Below are 27,502 nucleotides of genomic sequence, written 5' to 3'. Positions count from 1 at the left end.
ACACGGTCCATTAAATTTTCATGACTAAATTCCACATCCAATATAATCCTGACAACACTCAGCAAATCTCATTGGAACAATATCTCACTATCAGGGGCACACAAGTGGGCAGCACAGCCTAGCTGTTTGTAATCCAAGATAAGGTTGTTTGTTTATCTTAGAGAGTCCAGGAAATTAATGTTTCTAACATACAACAAACTCAGCAATATTCCAATGTATTTGGGTGGTGTGGCACCCATTTTGTTCTGGGGATTTTGGGGTGTCAGCAATTTTGTACACATCAACTAGGGGTGTCAGCAATTTTGTACACATGTACTAAACATGTACTATGCTAAAAAAGAAGGGGATCAGCAATTTTGTACATAAAAAATATTTAAAAACATACATGCTATGTGTGGAAAAATAAGGTGGTGAAGTGAAATGGGGTTTAGAGTGTGTGAGAGTGCTCTGTAAGAAAATTTGAGTGTGTGTGTCACATGAGGACATACATGCCTGTGTATGTGTGGATGCTTGTGAGTGTGTAGTCCAGACTTGAAGTCTGAGCCTGTGTGAGTGTGTGTGTGTGAGAGAGAGATATTTTGTACATGATATGCAGGGGGGATGGGTGGGGGGTGGTATTCACATTGTTCATGGTTCTCCATTTTCACCGGGGCCGTGGGGTAGCCTAGTGGTTAAAGCGCTGGCTCGTCACGCCGAAGACCCGGGTTTGATTCCCCACATGGGCACAATGTGTTAAGCCCATTTCTGGTGTCCCCCGCCGTGTTATTGCTGGAATATTGCTAAAAGCGGCGTAAAACTAAACTCAGTCAGTCAGTCTCCATTTTTACCTTAAATATCATCATCTACCCCCATAGCCATAAATTAGGAATAGTCGCTAAATGTGTTTTGTATCGATGCACTCGTATCACATAGCTGATGATGCAAACATCGATACTATCGATGAATTGTTACATCACTAATCCACTCCAGTGTATATGACTGGATTATGCCCCTCTATCTAATCAATATAGTACTTGTGGTCATGTCATTAGAATTGAATATTCTCGAATTTTTCAACGAAGTGTTTTTTATAAGAACTCGTCTGTAATTAGTCAGAGCAAGGTATGGAAAATTGTAAAAATACAAGTCAAGCAGAAGCATAATTTGTGTCATTTTGCTACGGCCCTTTACATTCCTGGCAACCCAAAAAATTGGCTATAAGTGGTATGTTGTGACATTGTCATGATAAATTAACATTGTGAACATGGTTGACATATAAAAATCACTCAAAATAATAAATATTACATCATCTAATAACTCTAATATTAATATTCATTGCTGTCTTTTTTATGATACATATAACCTGTGAAGATCCGGGTAATAGAATTGAACAGAATTGACTTCAGCAACCCATGCTTGTTGTAAGAGGCAACTTACGGGATCGGGTGGTCAGGCTCGCTGACTTAGTTGACACATGTCATTGTATCCTAATTGTGTAGATCGATGCTCATGCTGTTGATCACTGGGTTGTTTGGTCCAAACTTAATTATTTACAAACCGCTGACATATAGCTGGATATTGCTGAGTGCGTCTCTAAGCTGCAAACAAACGTTATATATAGTGTATTTGCCTCATAGTGTATTCGTTACAGCCCTTGTGAAGTCTAATTCAAAAACATGTGGGAAGAAAACCTGCAGCTGATCTGAGACATTTTGGGTTTGGTGCTGACAAACCAAGAAACAAACTCAGGACAAAATCAGGACAAACCCAAGATATCAAGTTTCAGGTATGCATTTGATGGTCCCTGTGCCCAATATGCACAAATTTATGTCATAATGAAACAATTCTGAAAAGTATTCTAAGATAAGTGGGACTTATCTGGACTAAGGGTCACTGTGAAAATGTCATCTTGTTACCATGGTTACATACCTAACAGTTATGGAAACGCAGATTTTAATGTTTTTAGTTAAGTTAGTGAGGCATTTTCTTCTAAGATGTAGATTATAACAGTACAAAAATTACCCTTGGGTCACAAATTTGCTTTTAGCTGGATTTTCTTTTGAAATTGAAGAAACTAAAAAAGTATCCCTACTTAATGATGTTGATAATGTCAAAAATTGTACACATGGAAAAAGGATGTTTCTTACCTGTACCTATGTATAAAAAACCTGTAATTTTCAGACTATGGGTTTAATGTGTTCCCTGTTTCAGACTTGCATGGAAAATCCTCTGAAAGTTGCCACGGCAATACCTTTAAATCATCAGACATGTAGACAAAAGACCAGTGCAGGCCTGGCTTCAGCACATACAGCTGATGGGCTTCTGCCTGCAAGTTTAGATCTGATTTCAGGTAAGATAGGTTTTGTAAATCCTTTGAAACATTTTGGTCTGTCAGGGGGAAATAAGGACGAAGCCATTAGACCAGTTTGTGAGAACAGCTTGTGATCAGTCAAAATAACCTCGGGGCAATATTTGAAATGTTATGATGATTCTTGAAGGGAGGACATAATTCTTTAATCAGAAGCATTACCATCCTGTGAAGCATTGATGTTGAGGGTGTGCTTGTGTATTCAGTCATAATTGTGGTTCTTGTTATTTTGTGTTTGTGGATGACATTTCCTTAGTAAAGTACAAATTCTGGATGCTTTGGGGTTGAATCCTATTCCAGATTTGAACCCATCCTTTCAGAGTGAGTCACCTAATCGCCAGTGCACAAAGTCAGTGATCTCCGCCACTGCGGCTTCCACAATATGGAAGTCAGACAACTGGTAGTGTAGATCACATACTTTGTGTACCCCTCTGACAAGTTATAAATAACTTTTGACAGTAATATGCTCATGTGTCATTGTCTTGACAAATTAAACATTGTGAACATGGTCAAAACATGTCAAATAATTCACTTTGATATTTTTTTACTTGATTTGATGAATGAATGAATCATCAACTAATGACCTGTTATGGTATTCATGGAAAATATTTGTTGTATACACCTGTATTCATCTCAGTGGATTTGTTTAAGCTGTTGTATCCCTGGAAGGTTGCTCCTCTTGAAAAAAAGGGGCGGTGGGGTAGCCTAGTGGTTAAAGCATTCACTCGTCATGCCAAAGACCCGGGTTCGATTCCCCACATGGGTACAATGTGTGAAGTCCATTTCTGATGTCCCTGCTGTGATATTGCTGGAAAATTGCTAAAAGTGGCTTAAAATAATACTCACTCACTCATGTAATTATCATGAAGTAATACTTAGTAATCCAACTCTCTGATATGTTCAGGTCAGATCCATGACGTGAGACGGATGCCGTTGTCGACACATCCTTTACCTGCCATGGAAACTCCTGTTATATTTCCTGGCATGTCTGGTAAGTCATGTTTATGTTTATATATTGTGACCTGTTTGTTCTCAGCAAGATGACACCTTAATTCGTTGCAGACATGGTAACCATTTGACAGTCCTGTTAATGGACGTTACTGAACCAGTTTCGTTCAAAATGAAGTACCACTCAGTTCATGTTGCCAGCAGAGGGGTTTACTTTTGTTAAAACATTGACCTTGATCATTGCAATTCAACCTTGGCTAGTATATACATTACCTCCTCAGAAATCACAGGGACACTCCGACAGTGGGTTAGCCTACGGTTAAAGCGCTTGCTCGTCATGCTGAAGACCCGGGTCGACTGTGAATAAGAGGGTGAAGCCCATTTCAGGTGTCCCCCTGCCATGATATTACTGGAATATCGATAAAAGCCGCATACAACCATACTCACTCACTTAGAAATCACAGGATCAATAAACTGGATAAAACTGATAAAACTGGAAAAAGCCCTTTTACGACCTTTGAATTAAGAAATGTGTCGTTTCTAGTAAGAACTCATCACATGTTCCTTGTTGCAAAATTTAAACTTTTGCTGAACGCAGCTTTAAGCAACAAGGAAAATAATATTGTAATTGTTTGATAAACATTCTAGTATGCCACTTTACTTCTTGTTAAACACATCCCTTTTAGTTTGATAATGGTGTAAGCGGTGCATGGTGGCCGAGCTGGCTATGGTGCCAGGCTAGTGATCCAGCGAGGTTGAGGTGCCAGGCTAGTGATCCAGCGAGGTTGAGGTGCCAGGATCAAGCCCACCTGTGACCGGGTGTAAAAAACCTTGGAGTCAACTTTGTGTGCAGACTCTTTCAGTGTTGTCACAACCCCTAGTGTACAGTACACAACCCTGTGCGCTTAAAAGAACCCACGGATCCGTTGGTATATGACCAGATGGTGGCCACATGAATATGTGCAAACACTTAGTTGCGGGTACAGCAACGTGCACTGAGCTTGACAAAGTACTGTGACTATGTGTCCCAGTCCACCCAGCTGTGAATGGCTACTTCACAATAACTCGGTGTGCGCCTAGTGGCAGAAGGAGTTGTATACACCCCAGCGAGTTGAGATTGATAACACGTTGTGCCGCTGAGCATGCACTTGAGCATCTACATTGAACTGCTGTCACTGTATGCAGTAATGAGGAAGGTGTCATCCATAAACTCGCCAACTTTAATTTTTAAAAATTAGGCCTTCATTTAACTATGTTAGGGTGTGCTTAATCTTGTCAATGAGTATGGTGGTGGTGTTTGTTGTCTGGCTATTTGTTGCTGGGAACATCTTTGTGTTATACACATGGCTTCTTCTCTTTAGCTGGTGATGGGAATGACACCTGTGGCCATGGGTGCTCCAACAGAAACTATACAATATAACCAACATGGCCCGGGTCACCACCTGCTTCATTGCCACTTGTCGTAAAGGTAGGTGTTACTTACAGAGATATGTAAACACATGATTTGTAATAGGAATGTGTGAGAGTGTGCATGTGTGAGTGTGATATGATTGTGCTGGTGCATGCATGTTTGTGTGTACCTGTGTGTTAGTGTGTGTTTGTATTCCTCTGTGTGCGTGCGTGTGTGTGTGCCTGTCTGCCCAAAAGGTTTTGGAAAATAAATGCTCAGAAATCAAGAAATATGCAACAGTGAAAGAGTTTGAAAACTTACCACTCACAGAAGAAAGTGTTCACTTCCCTTGTGGAAAGATTGTCAGCCGTACATGTTCACATGGTGGGTTGAAGATGTGGATTAAAACTGGTCTTCAGCAAACCATGCTTGTCATAAAAATCAGTTAATTGGATTAGACGGCCAGACTGCCAGACGTAGTTGATCCACTTCATCAAATCCCAGGATAGACAATCACAGGATAGACAGGTCCATTGTCAAATTATAGCTAAAATATTGTTGTCATTAAACAGCATACTTTGAGATATCTCATAATTGTTCACTTATTCTTTTCATTATTTCTATGGAAATAAGGGAAAAAATATAGAGATATTTTAAATGCTCTACTGTTCTCGTGTCATCATGCAATTTTTAATGTCACTATCACATTCTATTGACAAGGCTATGAGACAGTGGCCTGTACGACTGACGGCTCCCTGGACACCTGTCGTCTGTGTCCCCCAGATAAGTACCAGCCGGTGGACAACATAACATCGGACCAGCGCCTGTCATGTTTTCCAGTCCATTGTGCTCCAGGTATAAGTCATTGCTAACTGTCTATACCCCTGTTGCAGTTGTTGAAAATAGTGTTTGATTGAGACAATTATTTCAGTCTAAGTAAACTTAGGCTCAGTTTTATTCGTTACAATGCTATACTGAGTTGAACAAAACCTAGCAGAAGGTCGCGTCAGCTAACCTTTGAACGACCTATGACCGTCTAATCAAATGCGAGACGGTCGAACAGATTTAACCAATCAGATAACGACTACTTGTTAGGGTTCAGCGGGACTTACAAAAAGGTTTTGGGATTTTTTCTTCCCTAGTCACTGACACTGATCTATCAACAAACGAAAATCCGCATGAAACACAGATATTTGACCTGCAGTATATACGCTTATGGGTTTCTAATAACATGGTTACTGTTTGCTTATATTTTCGCAAGATGACATCCTTGAATATTGACAAAAACGCTATTTTCAGCGACTGTTTACTCATTGCGTGTATCACTCAGAAGCGATCGTGCAGAAAATACCATTCGGAATCGTTCGAGTTTTTGAGGTAAAGGTTCAAACGGTATGTGCGAATTTTAACTTTCACGATTTGGTAAGCTGTGTTCTGATTGGTCAGTCCTAAAGGTTAGCTGACGCGACCTTCTACTAGGTTATGTCAGACCCAGTATGGCAGTGTAACGAATAACACTGAGTCTTAAGTTTACTTAGACTGACAATTATTTGATTATATGTGACCTTTGGTACAAAAGTGCTGAAAGATAGCATGTACAGATCACGAAAATGTTCAAATCCATAATGATAGTACAAGATACATCAAGAAATGTTCAAATCCATTGTGATAGTACTACAGGCGTGCAAATAACTTTAAAATTGCTAGTGTACTCCAGAACAGTGGCACATGTAAAATCACTTTCCCTGATGATTTTTCCACTATACCGGCCATTTTCTTGTTGAATTTTTAAAATAAATAACATTGGAAAGTCAACTGGACACCGGTACAGTGTGATATACAAATTTGCTTGCCCGACAGACAAAAACACTGGACTCGGACATCGGGCAATGTGTTATTTCCACCCCTGTACTAGATGCATCAAAATGATCAGCAACTCTCGTAAGATTGACTGCTGTAATTAAACTTATCTCCCAAACTTCGTTGTGCAAATGTTTCCGAAGCTTGTTGAAGTTTTTTCTCACCAAGTTTGTCTTCTCAGTTGTTCTAAGTATAAGATGTGATCTTTTCTTGCAGACAATCAGAGGCAGGTGCATCGAGGGGAGCCTGGTCCAGGAAACCCACCGGTCTGCGAGTGTGACACCTCAAAGAATTACTACCAGCGCAGCAGCTTAAGAGAAGACTGCGGATTCAGGATGTGTGATAGATTGGGAGGATCTTATGCTGAATGGTAAGTCTGGGAATATGAGTAGGTTCTACTTTGTTTGCCAAATGTTTCGTCTCTGATTGATTTTGATTGAATTCAGGTTGTATAAATTATATCTGATTTGTTATGAAGCATTTGACAAGTGTATGAAATGATTCATCAGTGGGAGATGCATACAAGCAGATGTGCTCATTGCAGAATTTGAAAGTTTTGCTTTGATTTAACTATGATTGACTTACACTAACATGTACAAAAGCGGCATAACACTCACTCACAACTGTCTAAACCCTGTATATGGCAATGTTAGCAAGTGTATCCAAATAGCAGGAGAGACAGGGTTTTAAAGACTCATGATATTTTGAAACAAACTTTAAAAGACATCTGCTGTCACAATACGCTAACATACTCTTGGACTGGCTGATCCATGAAAGTCCCTGTCTTTGTGTCCTATACTTAATGAAACAGCCCCATTACACGTGAGCTGAAAGGGCTGTGCAGTTTCAGTACCTAGCAGGAACAGTAGATATGTAATCTTGATTTCTGCAGAAGTAAAGAATGTTTATTTTTCCTTATCCTGACTCATGCTTATTGCTTGTCTCCCTTTCCTTCCGAATGCTAGTGGAACACTTGAATCCCCTTTTGAAGCTCCCTTAAAAAATGTGGACGTAAAATCACTTACCAGGAGTCACCTCCCTTGCCCGGTTTTGGCGGGAACGGCGCCACCCGTCTCCCATGCTCTTCACTCTCTCCTGATTCGCCCGAGTGGGCGGTTGTGAGAGCACCTGGTCCCCTATACGGCTTTATATCCTTTTATTATTTTGGCCTTTCTTCTAAATTAGCTGACCCTTGAAGATCCGGGGTAGAATAGGTCTTCAGCAACCCATGTGCTTGCCATAAAAAGGCGACTATCTTGTCGTAAGAGGCGACTAACGGGATCGGGTGGTCAGTTTCGCTGACTTGGTTGACACATGTCATCGGTTCCCAATTGTGCAGATCAATGCTCATGCTGTTGATCACTGGATTGTCTGGTCCAGACTCGATTATTTACAGACCGCCGCCATATAGCTGGAATATTGCTGAGTGCGGCGTAAAACTAAACTCACTCACTCACTCTAAATTAGCTGTATAAGGCTTTAGTTAACATTTACCTACAATATTGTTCGGAATTAATTCTCAAATTTCTCCGTTTTTGTCACGTTTTTACGTGATTATTCACATTGTTTACAATTGATGAAATCTTGTTCTAATTGTAGGTATCGTTTGTACTAGATGCAACAAATGATCTCTAGTACATGTAGGTATCGTTTGTCTGCTGTTGATCCGCATAACCTATGTCCTAATTGCAAGCCTATATGTTTATCTGACACTCGTTGTCAGTTGTGTCTTCATTTGTCTGATATTGCTTTTTATAAATATTAATATTATCTGTCTAGACGTGCAAGGGACAGGTCCAGACGAGAATTACACGACATGTCTAAAGCGGCTAAGCTTGCAGAGGACCGTCAGTTGGTGTCTGCGCAGATACACCATTCCAGTGGTCTACCGGGGTCGTCTACGGAGGAGGTTGCCGCCATAGACTATGCTGGCTCGAGGAAGAGGTCATCTACATCTGAGACACCCTCTTCGCAGTCTAAGAAGGCAAGGGCATCATCTTCCCAGAGGAAGAAGGCAGCTACAGCGAAGACTTCGGTGAAGTCTCCACACAGGGCAACGCAGAAAACGAGGTCCTTTTCAGCTGAGATCGTCCCTCTGGAAGAAGTAGATGTCTATGATGAGCCGCCCATCCTCATCCCTGAGATCACATCTAAGAAGAAGACGAAGACGTCTTCTACAGTGACCACGCAGGACAACCTATCAACGCAGACGTTCGGCACGAAGGTTCTACGGCCTTCGGAAGAATCCTCATCCGTCTCAGATGTGTCGTCAGTACAACACACAACGCAGACCTTTAACCCGGGCACCTTTATGCAGCAGATGTTGGACCTGATGGAACAACGGTTCGCACGCAAAAGAGAGCTGCGACGAAGACGACGTCTGCGACGAACCCGAGTGAAGGTCAACTGAGCAGCACACCCAGACCGTTGGAAGCAACGTCCTGCAGAACATACAGGAAGATTCCAGCTCGACTACAGCGTCCGCATGAATACCTGGCAGCCATACCAACGTGGACTCCGCACCAACTACGTTCAACGGAAGGACCAGACGTTCGCCGAACCCACGCAGATCATCATCCACGTCAGATAAGGACGTTCGTCACGAACCTGCACGCAACGGTTCGTCACCAAGAAGAAGAGAATCAACGTCCACACGAAGGCATAGAGATTCGTCACAAGACTCCAACCCTCGACAAAGCCGTTCACCAACACGCAGGTTCGCGCGAAGGCACGCACGGTCATCTCTATCTCCACGCAGGTCCCCACGAAGGATGTCACGAACACATTCACGAACGTATGGTCACCTCAAAGGTCACCACGCAGGTCGCCCTACAGTTCGCCACGCAGGTCACCACACAGATCATCTCAAAGATCACCTTACAGATCTCCTCGTTCAGTCGACAATAGAAGACATCCATCTTCAGAGCAGGAAGATGACAGCAGAATTATATTCTCCGACTCGGAAATCAAGTCATGGATGGCCAACGGTTTGGAACTCGCATCCCCCTCTAAAGAGACCAACGAAGCACTATCATACTTGATGGTGAATTATGACATAGACTCACTCACGATGCCACCTATGGACCCAGTCTTAGACGTTCCAGACAACCCCAGCACAGCCTTCAAGAAGGCAACTAAATACCAGACTCAGAGTATTCCGTCGTTCAACGCTAAGAAGTTCTCTCTACACCACATGGAACCCTTCATGAAGGCTCCAGAGATAGACGAGAATTATAAGATCATCAACGACACTCGGACTAAAGCTTACAACATAGAAGATAAGAAGCTGGCACAGTTAGACACAGTAACCAGACGAACCTTCTTCGGCCTAGCCAGGTCAAGAGCTATCAACGAGACTCTCATCTCAAAGTTTAAGAATTCAACTTCAGAGGAAGATAGAATGGTTTATTCAGCTCTACTTACACAGAAAAAGGATCATCAGTTCATGTCTGAACACCTATCATCCATTTCTGCAGGCCTAACGTTATCAAGAAGGCAAGGACTGTTAACTTCATGTACTTGGAGCGAGAAGTTTACCAAGACACTCTACAGAGCCCCTTGGTCAGCACCATCCATTTTTGCAGGAGAAATTGATGAAGTCGCCAAGGAAGTCGCTAAAGATTCCCGAGAAGTAATGATGATCAAGTCTATCAATACACTGGCCAGTGTAATACGTCAGACCTCTCAACGTTATTCCGGCAAATCAAGTTTGCAGGCATCCAGAGAGCAAGGGATAAGAAATCAGGCAACGCTAAAGGAAATAAGGATTCTTTTCGCCGTAAGCCCATCCGCAGCTCCAAGAGGTAAATCACGGACGAGGTCGGCCCTTTCAAGACGCCAGAAGTTCCAGACGATGAAATACAGGTTCGGAACGACTGGAGTCTTCCACCCCCAGCCGTTCCAGTACAACCCTCACAAGTGGGTGGACGTCTGCAACTCTACTGGAAGAATTGTGGAATTCTTCAAGACGACTTCGTATCTCAGATTCTACGTACAGGTTACAGGATACAGCTACAAGCAGTACCACCAGTAACAATCAACCCAATGGTTCACAACTACGCTGCAGACCAGAAGGGAAATCTACTAGAAGCCATTACATCTCTACTAGAGAAAGAGGCAACAGAAGAGATAAAACATCTGCGTCACACCAGGTTTCTACTCCCCAATTTTTCTGGTACCATTTACAACATGAGGAAATTCAACAAAGATTACCTCCTACCACCCGCAAAGTTCAGGATGATACATCTTCCACAGCTACGACAGCTCATACGTCCGCTACCTCCTACCACCCGCAAAGTTCAGGATGATACATCTTCCACAGCTACGACAGCTCATACGTCCGCTAGACTATCTCGCCAGCATAGATTTACAGGATGCATACTTACACATCCCGATCCATCCGGAATCAAGGAAAGATCTACAATTCCTGTTCAACGGACGTCATTTCCAATGGAAGGTCCTGCCATTTGGAATATCGTCGGCCCCCTGGTTGTTTACTCGAGTGACAAAGCCCATCAATATATATCTACATCGTCGAGGTCTACGCAGTGCGTTCTACCTAGACGACGGGATTCGAGCTCAGCAAGATCCCAGTCAACTCAGACTGCAACTGAACTTCACCATCAGACTTCTCAATCAACTAGGATGGCAAGTAAATCTCCTCAAGTCGGAACTAAAGCCTACTCAGGACTTGCAATTCCTAGGAATACGGCTTATAACAACGAAGAATTGCATTCTCATTCCAGAGGATCGTTGGATCAAGATTCAACAAATGATCTCTAGAGTTCTACTCTCTCCGTTACCACTACGAGAATGGCAGAGCCTATTAGGTCTCCTCACGTCAGCTCAAGACATGACGCACAGAGGGAGACTACAACTGCATCCACTACAGAGATTTGTGAACGCCCACTTACACAGTCTGGATCCCTTCGAAATACCAGACAGGCTAAAACCATATCTACTATGGTGGACTCAGAAGTCGAATGTTTGCGGCGGAAATTACTTAATAGAGCCGAGTGCAACGTCCATCTCTACGCAGACGCATCACTGCACGGATGGGGAGCACGCCTCGACAACGAAGTGGTTGCCGGGAAATGGTCGAAACAAGAAATGAATCTGCATATCAACATGCTCGAGATGAAAGCAGTAGTAAATGCCCTACTACATTGGTCCAACATACTAAGGAACACAAAATTGATGATCCATACGGACAACTCAACAGTGGCGTTCTACATAAACAAACAAGGATCAACAAGATCTTGGAATCTTCTAGACCTCTGCTTTCAACTATTCAACATAATAGACAATCTCAACATTTATGTGAAAGCATGTCACATTCCGGGAGCCAGGAATGTAATAGCAGCTGCGCTATCTCGACCACATCAACCATCCCCAACAGAATGGATGTTACATCCACAAGCATTCAGATGCATCATACAGACGATAGGATCTCCACTCGTAGACCTTTTGGCCACAAGATTCAACAATCAACTGGCAACATTCGTCTCTCCTATTCCCGATCCGCAAGCATGGGCGACAGACGCTCTAAGCATCCCATGGGAAGGACTAAACGTGTACGCGTTCCCTCCGCCAGCGTTAATACCACAGGTATTACAGAAAAACAGGCAGACAAACAATCTACAACTGATTTTGGTCGAGCTTTACTGGCCAGCAAGAATGTGGCTTCCCGTTCTCAGCTCAGTTATCACTATGAAGACAGGCGTGAAACTGACGAAAGTGCCAGAGTTCCGAACCTTGCTACGCATTTTTAAACTGGAGGACCAACAAATGAAATTTAAAGCGCCGGCTTGGGATCTCAATGTGGTATTACGACATCTCACCAGTGATGTGTATGGACCACTAGAAAGAACTTCTTACGAATTTCTTACACAGAAAACGCTATTTCTGATCGCCTTGGCTACAGCGGCACGTATGTCAGAAATAATTGCACTGGACTTCGAACGGATACGTTTTGACACACGTCACAACACGGTTCATCTAGGATTGAGGTGGGATTTCATAGCTAAGAATCAACTGCCAGGTCAACCGGACAGACAATTCCACATCCCAGCATTATCTACAATCCTTGGTCCACAGGATATACAAGATTTATCCTTATGTCCAGTCAGAGCGCTGAAAATATATCTACAGAAGTCTAAAACCAGGAGACGAAAATTCAAACGCCTTTTCATCCCCATATCGTCGGAGACATCCACAGAGATCTCACGTACTACGATATCAGTTTGGATGAGAGCAATCATACCACTGAGCCTACAAGGCAGCAGGACTTGAGCCTCCTCGAGCCTCCAATCCGCACGAAGTTAGAGCACTGGCATCTACACTCGCTCTACATGGAAACTGCTCAATATCCACGATCATGGAAGGGTGTTTTTGGAAATCGGAGACAGTATTTGCTAAACACTACCTCAGAGACTTTGCTACCGAGGACGTCTCCGGTATCCAACAGTTTGGACCTCTGGTTGTAGCTCAACAACTGACGGTCCCTCAAAGGCGCTGAGATGTATCTCGCCCTTTTACCGCATGTCATGCAAAGCTCATTCTCCAAAGAATAGAGCTTATAGTCCATGTACACGTCTAGAACAGACTAGCATGAATATTGGCCCCTGTACTTGTAAGGAATTACTTGTACACGGATTGGGTCACTACTCCATCAAGAGTTGGAGTTATTTAAATCCAAATGTACGATTACAGAAGAGTTTGATATATTGTGGTCCCCCCAAATTACCAAATTATTTCGACATATGGATCAACAGCAGCAGTGCCATTTAAAGTTCCCATGGGGGTATATAGGACGTAAATTCATCACTAAGGAATCCAGAGGTGGCTTGACCCACCACCTATACCGTCGGATTCTACAAGCAATAAGCATGAGTCAGGATAAGTATAAAAATATTAATTTTACTCTAAAAATTTCATTTTTATACTTATCCTGACTCATGAGGTAAGCCCTCCCAACCTCCCCTCAAGGCACTCTGGATTTCCCAGTAAACCACTGTGTCGGGCTATAAAAACGGAGAGAGTGAAGAGCATGGGAGACGGGTGGTGCCGTTCCTGCTGAAACATGGGAAGGGAGGTGACTCCTGGTAAGTGATTTTACGTCCACTTTTTTTAAGGGACCTTCAAAAGGGGATTCAAGTGTTCCACTAGCATTCGGAAGGAAAGGGAGACAAGCAATAAGCATGAGTCAGGATAAGTATAAAATATTAATTTTATTCAGAAAATTACTCATTGATTGTTTTATAATTTGAGATAACTTTAGTTCAGTCCATTTTGCCACACCATAACAACTTCCCAACAGTCTCCTCCCCAAGGGAGACAGCTATAGATCTTCATCCTTTGAAAACATCGCCTTGGCACATAACTGTATTTTCTTCTCTGAATAGGAAGCTGTGTTTGTAAAAAGGGTCGAGTGAGAAATGAGAATGGACGCTGTGTTTGGCCGGGGTCAGACACGATGTCGCATGCTGCAGCGCCGACAACCAGTGCTCATCTTCGTCAGGGTCAGCTATACAGCAAATCTTTCTCATTCTTCTCATCGTTTTAGTTAATTAAAACAAAATGTGAATTTCCTAATACTGATGCCTAATGCGTCATGTTGAAAGGGATATGTAGAGTAATGAAGGATGACGTACTTTTGCCCAATTCTACCAAAGTTCACATACTAGATGAATATAATTCTAAATTCTTGTTATGTGGCTGCTGTGTTAAGGATTTGTATGGAGGTGACTTGAATTGTTTCCAGTAAGGAATGTCGTTTGTAAATAGCCAGTTTCTTCATTCTTTGACACATTTCTGTGACTTCCATATTGTACTGGTGGATGATTGACGAGGTGCCTGTGTTCCAGATACTCAATCTCAGGTAACACAGTCACCGATTCAGACATCAAACAGATCCACTGGAGCAAACGAAGCCAGTTCAACTCCACCAACTACTGCACCAACGACTGGAACTTCCAAGTAAGTCCTCAAGTATTATTGCTGATGTCTCCCTTACTGTTTAGACATACAGTCAAACACTGATGCCGAAATTTGATTTGTCGAGGTTATGGTTGTCTTGAAGTAAAACCTCGGGGCCCAGCATGTCGAAACTCAAAGTACATTTGTAGGTTCCTTCAACTTTGACTTTGACGGTGTTTGACCTTATATCTACTTTCCATTGAAGTATTGTAGTAGGAAAACACCATAGGCCAGCTTGTAGCTGTGGGTAGTGAGAGCGTCATAGTCGTATATAGGGAGCAGCATAGAGATGTTTTTACTGTGGCTACATCAAGCCGACCCATGAAGATCTGGGTTAGAATTGATCTTCAGTAACCCATGCTTGTCGTAAGAGGCGAGTAATGGGATCGGGTAGTCGGGCTCGCTGACTTGGTTGACACATATCATCATAAAACAATTCATATCCCAATTGTGTAAATTGATGCTCATGCTGTTGATCACTGGATTGTATGGTCCAGACTCGATTATTTACAGACCGCCACGATATAGCTGGAATATTGCTGAGTGCAGCATAAAACTAAACTCACTCTCCTTGTGATAAACCTGAAACATGTAGGCACCACATAGCTGGAATATTGCTGAGAGTGACGTAAAAGAACAAACTTTCATGTCCATCCTCGCTGACCTAAATTTGACATTCTTCTTTCCTCATGGTGGGGTAGCCTAGTGGTTAAAGCGTTTGCTCACCACGCCGAAGACCCGGGTTCAGTTCCCCACATGGGTACATGTAACAATGTGTGAAGGCGAACCCTGCCGTGATGTTGCTGCAAAATTGCTAAAAGCGGCATAACCAAACTCACCAGTTTAATAATTTATGAATACATGATGTGTCCAGTAAGTTTGTATTACTACAGTGAATGTGAGTGAGGAAGATGTTATTTTCTGTTAAAAATCTAAAAAGGGCTGAGAGTTATTTCATGTCATTTAACAATATAAACAATATAAACAATATAAACAGTATAAGCAATATAAACAATATAAGCGATATAAACAGTATAAACATAAACAATATAAACATCAACAATATAAACAGTATAAGCAATATATACAGTATAAACAATATTACATTATAAACAGTATAAACAGCATAAAGAATATAAACAGTATAAAAAATATAAACATTATAAACAATATAAACAGTATAAACAATATAAACAGTATAAACAATATAAACAATATAAGCAGTATAAACATTATAAATGGTATAAACAATGTAAACAGTATAAATGGTATAAACAATATCAATGGTATAACAGTATAAACAATATATATGGTATAAACAGTATAAACATTATAAACATTATAAACAGTATAAACAATATAAACAATATAAACAATATAAACAGTTTAAACAATATAAACAGTATAAACATTATAAACAGTATAAACAATATAACAAATTCACAATATAAACAATATAAGCAGTATAAACATTATAAACGGTATAAAAAATATAAACGGTATAAGTGGTATAAACAATATAAATATTATAATTTTTTCTTATCCTGACTCATGCTTATTTGCTTGTCTTCTTCTTCTGGCGAACCTAGTGGAACACGTATATCTCCCAATTGAAGTTCCCTTCAATAAAAGAAATCACTCATTAGTACTCACCACGAGTTACCTCCCTTTCCCCAAGCGCGGGAACGAGGGCGCCACCCAAGCCCATGTGCTTCACTCTCTCCTTCTTCGCCCAGTGAGCTGGACGTGAGAGCACCTGTGTCTCCCAACACACTATATCCTTAATTATATTTAGTTAAGTTCCTCTTATACGTTAGTATAGAGGTAGTACTAGTATAATTATTCAATTTGCATCGATTATTAATTGTGTTTCTGCTGTTTTATTCACGCTCCGTCGTGTTTGTTCAGTAGGCTACATTAATGAAAATTTGCACAGAATGTAAACTACGTTATTCTGATACCGATCCACATTTAAAATGCCCTAGTTGCATTACTCCATGTTCATTTGATTCTTGTTGTAAATTTTGTATCAATTTACCTATCTCTGCCTTTGACAAATATTTATGTTCCGTTTACAGACGGAAGGCAGATAAATCACATAAACAAAACATGGCTAATAGATCGCATATTAATGTTTCATGTCAACTGTTGACTGAGGACACGCCACCGGCTGGTGGCATGCCTGAGTTTCCCTCGGCGGATAAGCGTGGGACGCAGTCCGCTATGTCCAAGAAGCGACCTGCATCTCAAGAGCTGCCGTCTTCTCAGTCCAAGTCGAGGAAACCATCCATTTCATCTCGTACTTTGCGTACACCAAGATCTACACCTTCATCTAAAGGGAAGTCAACAAAATCTAATAATTTTGCCTCTGATATTTTACCAGTTACAGAATTAGCATTATATGATGATGATATGCCTATTATCATTCCAGAAGTTCGCCACAAGAAACGGCCCGTTTCTGCGACTGTCACCTCAGCGCAGATGAACACACAACAGGAGATGCCAACTCTATCACCAGAAATTTTATCTGAGGGTCCCGTCACCTCTGCAGAGAGACATCCCTCTTCAACGCAGACCGCGTCAGACGACTTGATCAACCAGATAATGAGGGTGATGGAAGACCGCTACGGTTTACAGAGGCCTCAGAGCCACGGGCCTCAGAGCCCACCCCATATCAAGTCATACAGGGCCTCAGAGCCCGCCTTGGCTTCGCGTAGGGCCTCTGAGCCCATAGACGCGCCTCCGCGAAGGGCAACCCTGCCCGGAGTGAGCTCTTTGCATAAGGTATCCCAGGCTTCACGGAGAAGGAGCGCTTCGCTGAGCACGCACCTTGTAATGCACGAGGGGCGTTCGCGAAGCAAGCGCTCATATGTCGGATCGGACACTGAATCCATACATTCGCGAAGGACGCGAAGGCTGAGTGGTTCTACATCGCCTAGAAGACGTTCGCGTAGCCCTCAACGTTCGAGAAGTCCACAACGTCCGCGAAGCCATCACCGTTCACGTAGATCACAGTCTCCGCGAAGGATGTCTTCTCCAAGGTCTACATACACTAGCCACTCTTCAGTCCGTTCTCCTCAGTCCTCAATTAGATCTTCTTACAGATCTAGGACTCCGACATACAACCATCCATCAGAGGAGGATGATGGTATTGTTTTCTCAGAAGCTGAGATAAGATATTGGATGGTAAACGAATTACAACTGGCCTCTCCCTCTAAGAACGAGGATACAGCCCAAACTTACCTCATGAAAGATGATGATGTAGATCATATCACCGTGCCTCCTATGGATCCTATCGCAGCTGTTCCTGCTAATCTGGATACTACTTACGCCAAATCTACTAAAAACCTACCTACCCATTTACCATTCTTCAATGCCAAGAGTTTTTATGGACATAATATGGAGCCCTTTTTCAAGACTCAGGAGATTGATGAGAACTTTCAACTTATCAGTGATTCCAAGTCCAGAACTTATAGGATTGATGATCGCAAGATGGCCCAGTTAGATACCATTTCCAGGAGGATGTTTTTCGGACTTAATAGGTCTAGGACTATTAATGAAACTCTCATCACCAAGTTCAAGAACTCTACGGATGAGGAGAGTAGGATGATTTACTCAGCACTACTTATGCAGAAAAAAGATCAACAATTCCTTACAGACCATATTTCAGCTCTTACTGAAATCACTACCATGACACGTCGGCAAGGATTACTAGCCTCCTGCTCTTGGAATAAACAATTCACAGAGCCTCTGTACACAGCTCCATGGTCTTCACCGTTACTGTTTGGTGGCAACATTAACAAGGTTTCCAAGGAAGTATCTAAAGATTCTAGAGAAGTTCTCATGATTAAATCTATGGATACGTTAGTAGCATGCTTTAAACAATCAGCACAGAGGTACTCGGGTAAGTCTAAGTTTTCAGGGCTTCAGAGGGCCGGGATAAGAAATTAGCGGCCGTTAATAATCCCAAGAATTCTTTTTACGCCCATACAACAAGTTCAGAGGAGGATCAGCTAGAGGCAGATCATCCAGAGGTGCCCGTGGATTTAAAACGATGAAAGTCAGGTTCGGAACGACTGCAGTCTTCCACCCCCAGTCGTCCCAGTACAACCTTCTCAAGTGGGTGGACGTCTACAACTACACTGGGAAAACTGGGGAATACTTCAAGATCCGTATGTATCCAACATCCTTCAGTACGGATATCGTCTACAACTCAAGGCCAAGCCACCATTAACAGTCGACCCACCAGGGTTCAACGTTCAGCTGGCACTACTACCGATGTTAAGAGAAACAGTTCAGTCTCTACTAAACAAACAGGCCTTAGAAGTTCTCGAGCAGCGAAACATCACACCAGGCTTCTACTCCCCAGTTTTCCTAGTGCCGAAAAAGAATTCCAAAGAGAAGTATCGCCTCATTTACAACATGAGCACCTTCAACAGAGATTTTCTATGCAAACCACCAACGTTTCGCATGATACATTTACCTCAACTCCGTCAGCTAATTCGTCCACTAGATTACATGGTAAGTATAGATCTGCAGGATGTATACCTACACATTCCGATTCATCCCAGGTCAAGGAACTATCTGAGGTTTATGCTAGACGGCATACACTACCAATGGAAAGTACTTCCCTTCGGAATCACTTCGGCCCCTTGGGTATTCACAAGAGTAACCAAGCCTATTGTCTCATACCTACATCGTCAAGGCCTGCGGAGTGCATTTTACCTAGACGACGGTATACAGGTGGATCCAGATCCACAGCGTCTCAGACTACAGCTGGAATTTACAATCAAGCTACTAACACAGTTAGGCTGGTTAGTAAATCTACTCAAGTCGGACCTAGAGCCCACGCAAGATCTGCAGTTTCTAGGTATACGATTCCTTACAGCCCAGAATCGTTTGGTAGTCCCGGAGGACAGATGGATCAAAATACAACAACTGATTCCCCAAGCCCTACTCTCTCCGTTACCACTACGACAGTGGCAGAGTCTACTGGGACTACTCACATCAGCTCAAGACTTGACACTCAGAGGCAGGCTTCAATTGCGTCCATTACAAGTCCTCATCATTGCTCATCTCGAGGACCCTCTACCATTCAGTCTACCAGATTATGTCAAACCACATCTACTCTGGTGGACCAAGAGATTGAATGTCTGCGTAGGCGTCTCCTTAGTAGAGCCGGAATCGGATATACACCTCTACGTGGACGCGTCACTAATAGGTTGGGGAGCCCACCTTACTGGCAGGACAGCGTCAGGCCTATGGAGCATTCAAGAGAGCTTATGTCACATAAATCTGCTAGAGTGAGTGAGTGAGTGAGTTTAGTTTTACGCCGCACTCAGCAATATTCCAGCTATATGGCGGCGGTCTGTAAATAATCGAGTCTGGACCAGACAATCCAGTGATCAACAGCATGAGCATCGATCTGCGCAATTGGGAACCGATGACAATTGTCAACCAAGTCAGCGAAACTGACCACCCGATCCCGTTAGTCGCCTCTTACGACAAGATAGTCGCCTTGTTATGGCAAGCACATGGGTTGCTGAAGACCTATTCTACCCCGGATCTTCACGGGTAAAATCTGCTAGAGATGCAAGCAGTCATAAACGCCATAAGTCACTGGAGCAACCTGTTACAGAACGCCCAGTTAATGATTCACACAGACAACTCAACAGTGGTGTTTTATGTGAACAAACAAGGGTCAACAAGATCACTGAATCTACTCACCCGATGTTTCAGACTGTTCGAATTAGTCGACAGTCTAAACATTCATATCAAAGCCTGCCACATTCCAGGAGCAAAAAAAATTAAAAATGTGTTAGCAGACGCTCTCTCTCGGCCGCACCAGCCGTCGCCGACAGAATGGATGCTCCACACAGAGATATTCAATCAGATAATCATGGAAATAGGATCTCCTCTCATAGACCTATTTGCCACCCAATTCAACAATCAACTGACAACTTTCGTATCGCCAGTGCCAGATCCACTAGCTTGGGCAACGGACGCACTAAGCATATTGTGGGAGGGACTAAACGCGTACGCTTTCCCGCCTCCTGCGTTGATCCCACAAGTCTTGCTAAAAATCAGTCAAACGAAGAGCCTCGATCTGATTTTGGTCTCACCTTACTGGCCAGCGAGAACGTGGTTTCCAGACCTCATACTAGGAATCGGAAAACCACTACTTCAGCTCCCACTGCGCTCCAATCTACTGATACATCCGCACACCAAACAAGTGCACAAAACACCAGAAGCATACCAACTTCACGTGTGGACTGTATCAAAGCATGTTTGAATAAGAGAGGTTATTCCACCAGAGCGGCGAAGGCGGTCACGCTTGCACTACGTAACTCTACTCGTAACTTGTACGATGACAAGTGGCGCAGTTTTGTCAATTATGCTGTTAAGAAAGGATTTTCAGCCAGATTTGCTACACATCCTCAAGTGGCAGAATTCTTGTGTTTCCTACGCCAAACTAAGAATCTGAAAGGATCTACACTATCCACTTATCTTGCAGCCATAAGTTCAGTCATTACTATGAGGACGGGCGTCAAGTTGACAAAAACACCAGAGTTACTCGCCTTATTACGTGCCTTTCGATTGGAAGACCAGAGACGGAAGTTTCAAGCGCCAGCCTGGGATCTGAATGTTGTACTTCAACACCTCACAAGTGAGGCTTACGAGCCATTGTTATCTGCGTCATTTGAATCATTGACCCACAAAACCTTATTCCTGCTAGCGTTAGCCACTGCAGCCAGGATGTCTGAAATTCACGCTTTGGATTACGAGAGAACACGGTTTGATGATATTCATAACATCGCTCATCTGGGACTTCGATGGGATTTTATTGCTAAAAATCAACTACCAGGTCAACCAGACAGGTTGTTCCATGTCCCAGCTCTCTCATCCATACTTGGACCACATGATACGATGGACTTATCACTTTGCCCAGTACATGCACGATCTCCAAAGATCCAAGCAAAGTAGAGGGAAATTCAAAAGATTGTTTATCCCTATATCTACCGCTTCACAGACAGAAGTGTCGCGCACTACTATTTCTATCTGGATCCGAACTGTCATACTAAGAGCCTACAAGGCAGCTGGACTGGACCCTCCAAGTGCTGCTAATCCCCACGAAATTAGAGCACTAGCTTCTACTTTAGCTTTACATGGAAATTGTTCATTAAATACCATTATGGAGGGATGTTTTTGAGATCCGATATGGTGTTTGCCAACCATTATCTGAGAGATATCACCACCAAGGACGCCTCTCAGGTATCCACCATTTCGGGTCCCATGATCCTCGCTCAACAGTTGACAGTTCCACGGAGAAGATAAGTCTATCTTGATGATTTTATACTTATCTGATAACAGTACTAATAGCTACGTGCTATCTATATATATTTGCTTAAGTTAAAATTTTATCTTAAGCTCAGTACTATGATTTTATATCATTATACACATATACCTACAACTCTTACGAGTTCTACTATTATATATATGTTCAGCTTAAGTTCTATCTTTAAGCTCAGTCATGTGTTCATTTCATAACATGTATAGTTAACAAACTCTCAGTAGTTGGTTACTATTATACAGCTTAAGTTATCTTTATACCTTAAGCACAATTATGTTATAGCTTATATATATTCATATTGTAAGCTTATTACTTTGGTTCTTATAAAAGTATACTTATAAACTATCTACAGTTTATACTTCACATTAATAGTTTTAGCTTTAATTAATGTTCTATATACTTTTATTATATTCAGTAAATTGTAATAACCTTCTTTAGAGGCAGCTGTTAATATACAGCAGGAATTCAGTTCAGTGCCTTCATGAAGTTCCCATAGGGTTATTACAATTATCTCAGTTCAAATCACTAATTAGTAAAATCCAAAGTATATATAATCCCACCACCTATCCATCAGAGGGATTCTACAAGCAAATAAGCATGAGTCAGGATAAGAAAAATATGAAATTTTTAGAGTAAAATTAATATTTTATACTTATCCTGACTCATGAGGTAAGCCTCCCCGTCCTCCCCACTTAGCACTTTGGATTTCTCGAGAAAAATAAAGTGTTGGGCTCAAAACAAAAAAGGAGAGAGTGGAGCACATGGGCTTGGGTGGCGCCCTCGTTCCCGAGCTTGGGGAAAGGGAGGTAACTCGTGGTGAGTACTATTGAGTGATTTCTTTTATTGAAGGGAACTTCAATTGGGAGATATACGTGTTCCACTAGGTTCGCCAGAAGAAGAAGACAAGCAAATAAGCATGAGTCAGGATAAGTATAAAAATATTAATTTTACTCTAAAAATTTCATAATGGTATAACAGTATAAACATTATAAACGGTATAAACAGTATAAACATTATAAACAATATAAACATACTGTTTATATTGTTTATACTTTTTATATTGTTTATACTTTTTATATTGTTTATAAACAATATAAACATTATAAACAGTATTAACATTATAAACAATATAAACAGTATAAACATTATAAACAATATAAACATTATAAACAATATTAACATTATTAACATTATAAACAATATAAACAGTATAAGCAATATAAACATTATAAACAATATAAACATTATAAACAGTATAAACAATATAAACAGTATAAACAAAAACAGTGTAAACAATATAAACAATATAAACAGTATAAACATTATAAAAAAATAAACAGTATAAACAATATAAACAGTATAAACATAAACAGTATAAACAATATAAGCAGTATAAACAGTATAAACAATATAAATGGTATAACAGTATAAACATGATAAAATTGGTATAAACAATATAAATGGTATAACAGTATAAACATTATAAACGGTATAAACAGTATAAACAATATAAACATTATAAACATTATAAACAGTATAAACAATATAAACAGAAATGCAGAATACAAAAAGCAGACTTCAGCTCAATCAATAAATTGATTTTGTTTGTTTGTAATGATGGAATCATAACGATTCAAACTTATTTGGATGTTTCAGTCTCGCCGAATACGTATGGGTGATCATTGTGGTGGTGGTGCTGGTGGTGGTGGCGCTGATCATTGCTGTCTTGTATAAAGTTGTCAGTGAGTCAGATGTTACTTGATACCTTTTAGCATAATGATAATGTGTAGAAATGTTGTAATGATACAATCTCAAATTATGTTTATATCTGCATGTTACAGGAAATGATATGAATGAACTTTTGTTACAACGACCAAGTCATATAATATTTGTGTTGTTAAGCTGACTCAAAGATGATGTATTTCATATTGGATTGTGTTAAGACCCATTATATTTACAGAGGTAAGAGGCAACTAACGCGATTGTGTGGTCAGGCTCGCTGACTTGGTTTACACATGTAATCATATGCCATTGCGTTGATCGATGCTCAAGATGTCAGTCACTGGATTGTCTGGTCCAGATCTAGTTAGTTACAGACCCCATCATACAGCTGAGTTGATGATTTGGTATCAAACGAGCGAAAGCGAGTTTGATACTAAATCTCTCATGGGTTTAATAAAAATGGTATTTCACGGAAGCGAGTTTAGTATTCTGTTTATTATTCTATTTATTACTCTCCAACATAAATTGATAGAAACTGCTTGCAGTGTGATGACTCTGAGCTTTCCGCGAGTCAAGCAAGGCCTAATGCCATTGTGTCAGAGGTATTATACTACAATACTGCATAGGAACTGTTTCTCGGAATGAAATATTACGTGTAAATTATTTTCATAAAGATTAATTTCAACTGATGGCGATTTTAGCTTTCATAAGTCACTATTCTGATAATTCACTATGCATTAACTGTTTGACATTGTGATTGTAAGACAGTAGCCGAAACCGTTAGTGATCTACGGACTGCTGAGCACTGCTGTTAGCGGGTCGGGCTAAGGGCGATGAAAATGGCACAATTTGAACGGCACTATTTCATATTACGCAATCTCACACTGTTTTACCCAATTTTAATATTGTTGATATATACATCAAAATAAAGGGGAAATGTTGCTCTTTATGCTACGCGTTGTTACAGATTGAAAACGGACTTACCATGCAAATGGCGAGTACTTGAAAATGGGGGAGTTTTTCAAATGCCAATTCCACACCGTTCTGCTTCATTCGTCGAAATATAAAATATACCACATGAAAGACCATCTTCTGATCTTATTGTCCACCAATTTTTATGACATTTAAACTCAAAACAGCAGCACCACGGTGCTTTGAAAATACCCCGATGAACTGGGCACTGCAATCAAATGGTCCATTGGACAGGACCTTTGACAGATTGCCAAAGCTGACACTCACCTCGCTGTCACTAATTAACTGAACAAGCAACAAACACCATTTTTTGATATTATTTACTTTAATATGTTGTCTAAACATATCAGAAGAAATAACTGAAAAAGATTCAATAGTTTTTCTGTATTATACGAATAAAGAAAATATTCCAGGGTAATTAGCCAAATCTAGTCAATTAGTGGGGGGCTGTGGTATAGCTAGTATTAGCATTGTGATGCATATCTGTAAACAATTATGATGTCATACGTCTAGCGGTATTACATAAGTGTAATATTGCCATAAAAATATCACACTGCCGTTGCAGTAATAAAGTGAGGCATTCAACAACAAACAAAGAAACAAATATTCACAGATGGATGGGTCTCTAGTGAGAGTTCATCATTTATGGTAGACTGGTAGATGTGAAACAATATTTCATCAAAATGAAATAGTATACTCCCAGCAAAAAATAAGGGAACTTGATGAAATGATAGTGAAGGTGTTAGGAAGCTGAAGAATTTTAAAATTTGTTTGGGCATCTAGATCATTATCTGGTGTTTCCTTGTTGGGGGCATCAGTCATGAGACCTTTATGGCATAGTGTTGATTAACTTTCATATTGTTGCCTTTGGTATTGTCTGGCTGTCTGCCTGACAAGCTTCCCATGTTGGCAGGTGCTGGGTCTCTGGAGTACTCTCTCTTCCCTAGACAATCACAGATGTGCTGTTGTAGTCACGTCTGTGCGCCTTCTTATAGAGATGGGGCGGTGGGGTAGCCTAGTGGTTAAACTGTTGGCTCGTCACGCCGAAGACCCGGGTTCGAACCCCCACATGGGCACAATGTGTGAAGCCTATTTCTGGTGTCCCCCGCCGTGATGTTCCTGGAATATTGCTGAAAGCGGTGTAAGTCAGTCTTATAGAGGTACTTGATAATGACCTAGGCATAATGTGATGTGTTGGCTTGCTGTTCAAAATTTCTGGCAAATGAAACATGGTTGGCCTGTCAGATGTCCAATCACATTAACCAAATGAGTTCGCCTGTCATGTATGATGTTGCACAACACCGTTACACAACCGTGCCCATTCTGATCATGGTCAGGAATGGGTGCCCTGGCCTACTGCTTATCTAGGTTTCACAAACATTTTCCAACATCTGTGAACTGAAGGCAAGATTTTGATTCGAATGTAAACATGGTGCTACTACATTGGTACACTGCCCATCCTCAGACTTACTTAAAAACTTTGCCATCTTTGCTTAGCTGTTATAGTCAACATTCACAGGAATGGCATAGAACTGGTTTTTGACAGGCAACAATCTGCAAATAATCGAATCTGGACCAGACAATCCAGTGATCAACAGCATGAGCATTGTTCTACACATTTGGGATATGATGACATGTGTTAACCAAGTCAGTGAGCCTGACCACCCGATCCCGTTAGTCGCCTTTTACGACAAGCATGGGTTACTGAAGATCAGTTCTAACCCAGACCTTCACGGGTGCAATTTAAGTAGTGATGTAGGTTAACAAAAAGTGAGTGAGTGATTACCACTTAGTAAGTGAGTGCCACTTGAAGTGGAATATAGGAAGATACTCTGTCTCTGTCTGTGTCTTAAGTTACTAATTTTCCTCACTCACTTGTGTCTCAACAAGTGTCTTCTGGCGTTTCAGAATGGAGAAGGAGGCGTCATGTACGAGAAATCCCAGTTCATGGAGAGAGTCATCGGTTGACTTCAGAAGAGGACAGCACAGGTGACTTGATTACCTTTCCATTGCAGGAATGATACACATGTTACACATGTTTTATCTTATCTGTTCCATCAGGGCTGAGCCTAGGTCATTTGTCGCAGATGTTTCTGTCTGTTCTGGAGAACTGCATTATGCCCAGAGATCATTCGCTCATGAATATGTTTTGGAAATAAGAAAATTAACACAAACACAACCGACACTTTGCGGATATATAATATCATAAAACATAGAAAGACCTTGCAAGAGATGTTTTTGGCAACATTTTGTAATTTATGACAGAAATTATTGTGCAAATGGTTGTATGTTCGACAGCCTACTTTCAATTGCCTCTGAACTTTTATTTCAATTGAATTCATCACTGAGAAACTATTTCAGGTACATCCTCAACAGAGACATCAGAGAAAGAGGAGAAACCTCCCTCCCAAGTAATCATCAACAACTACAACTTCCACAACTTTGTTGGTAACAAGAGTGTACAATATGGAGACCGCAACCAGATGGCGCCACAAGGTGCTGCTGAAGACGAGGAAGTACAGTAGTAATTACACATATGGAAGTTGTTGTCAATACACGTCGGTGAAAGAGAATACAAGTTTTGCAAGTAATATGCAAGTAATTTTTTGTGTGTTTGAGATAGGCAGAAGTCCTCTAGAATTAAACGTAAATATTAAAGTGCATAAAAATGCAATTTGGAACTACAATTGCTTGTTAAAGTGACTCCCCCATGACCCAACCCCTTTCAGATGACGTAATCATAAGGACATAATTTATTCTAATGTTTTCACTTATTCATACATGATGCCAAGGGTTCAAACTAAATACGAAATGGTCACACAAGTGTCATCCATAGGTGGATCCAGAAATTTTCAAAGGGGGGTGTTCAGGGGGCTTCACCATTGCAAAACATTAACTTCAATGTCGTCTTTAGTCATTTTCAAAGATTTTTTTT

At 41.3% G+C, this 27,502-nt stretch overlaps 1 protein-coding gene across 1 annotated transcript; it reads left to right on the top strand.

Annotated features, from left to right (window-relative positions):
- Nucleotides 1–1,647: 1,647 nt before the first annotated feature.
- Nucleotides 1,648–27,256, top strand: LOC124273369. The gene is made up of 11 exons (XM_046708608.1): nucleotides 1,648–1,765; nucleotides 2,191–2,329; nucleotides 3,252–3,338; nucleotides 4,657–4,763; nucleotides 5,406–5,540; nucleotides 6,762–6,915; nucleotides 13,949–14,065; nucleotides 14,411–14,522; nucleotides 23,530–23,615; nucleotides 26,476–26,556; nucleotides 26,929–27,256. The coding sequence occupies exons 6-11, from the start codon at nucleotides 6,906–6,908 to the stop codon at nucleotides 27,090–27,092; spliced, it is 570 nt and encodes a 189-aa protein (XP_046564564.1). The 5' UTR covers nucleotides 1,648–1,765; nucleotides 2,191–2,329; nucleotides 3,252–3,338; nucleotides 4,657–4,763; nucleotides 5,406–5,540; nucleotides 6,762–6,905; the 3' UTR covers nucleotides 27,093–27,256.
- The last annotated feature ends 246 nt before the right edge of the window (nucleotides 27,257–27,502 follow it).

This window comes from Haliotis rubra, unplaced genomic scaffold (genome assembly GCF_003918875.1).
Source record: "Haliotis rubra isolate DU_JTF1 unplaced genomic scaffold, ASM391887v1 Scf18, whole genome shotgun sequence".
NCBI lineage: Eukaryota > Metazoa > Mollusca > Gastropoda > Lepetellida > Haliotidae > Haliotis > Haliotis rubra.
Note: the sequence above shows the minus strand (reverse complement) of the source record. Positions and strands in the feature narration are given on the sequence as shown.

Excerpts from the sequence above, each read along its gene's own strand:
- LOC124273369 (XM_046708608.1), top strand. Across the intron at positions 14,066-14,410 it reads CAGTGCTCATCTTCGTCAGG|ATACTCAATCTCAGGTAACA; the intron begins GTCAGCTATACA and ends CCTGTGTTCCAG. Across the intron at positions 14,523-23,529 it reads CCAACGACTGGAACTTCCAA|TCTCGCCGAATACGTATGGG; the intron begins GTAAGTCCTCAA and ends TGGATGTTTCAG.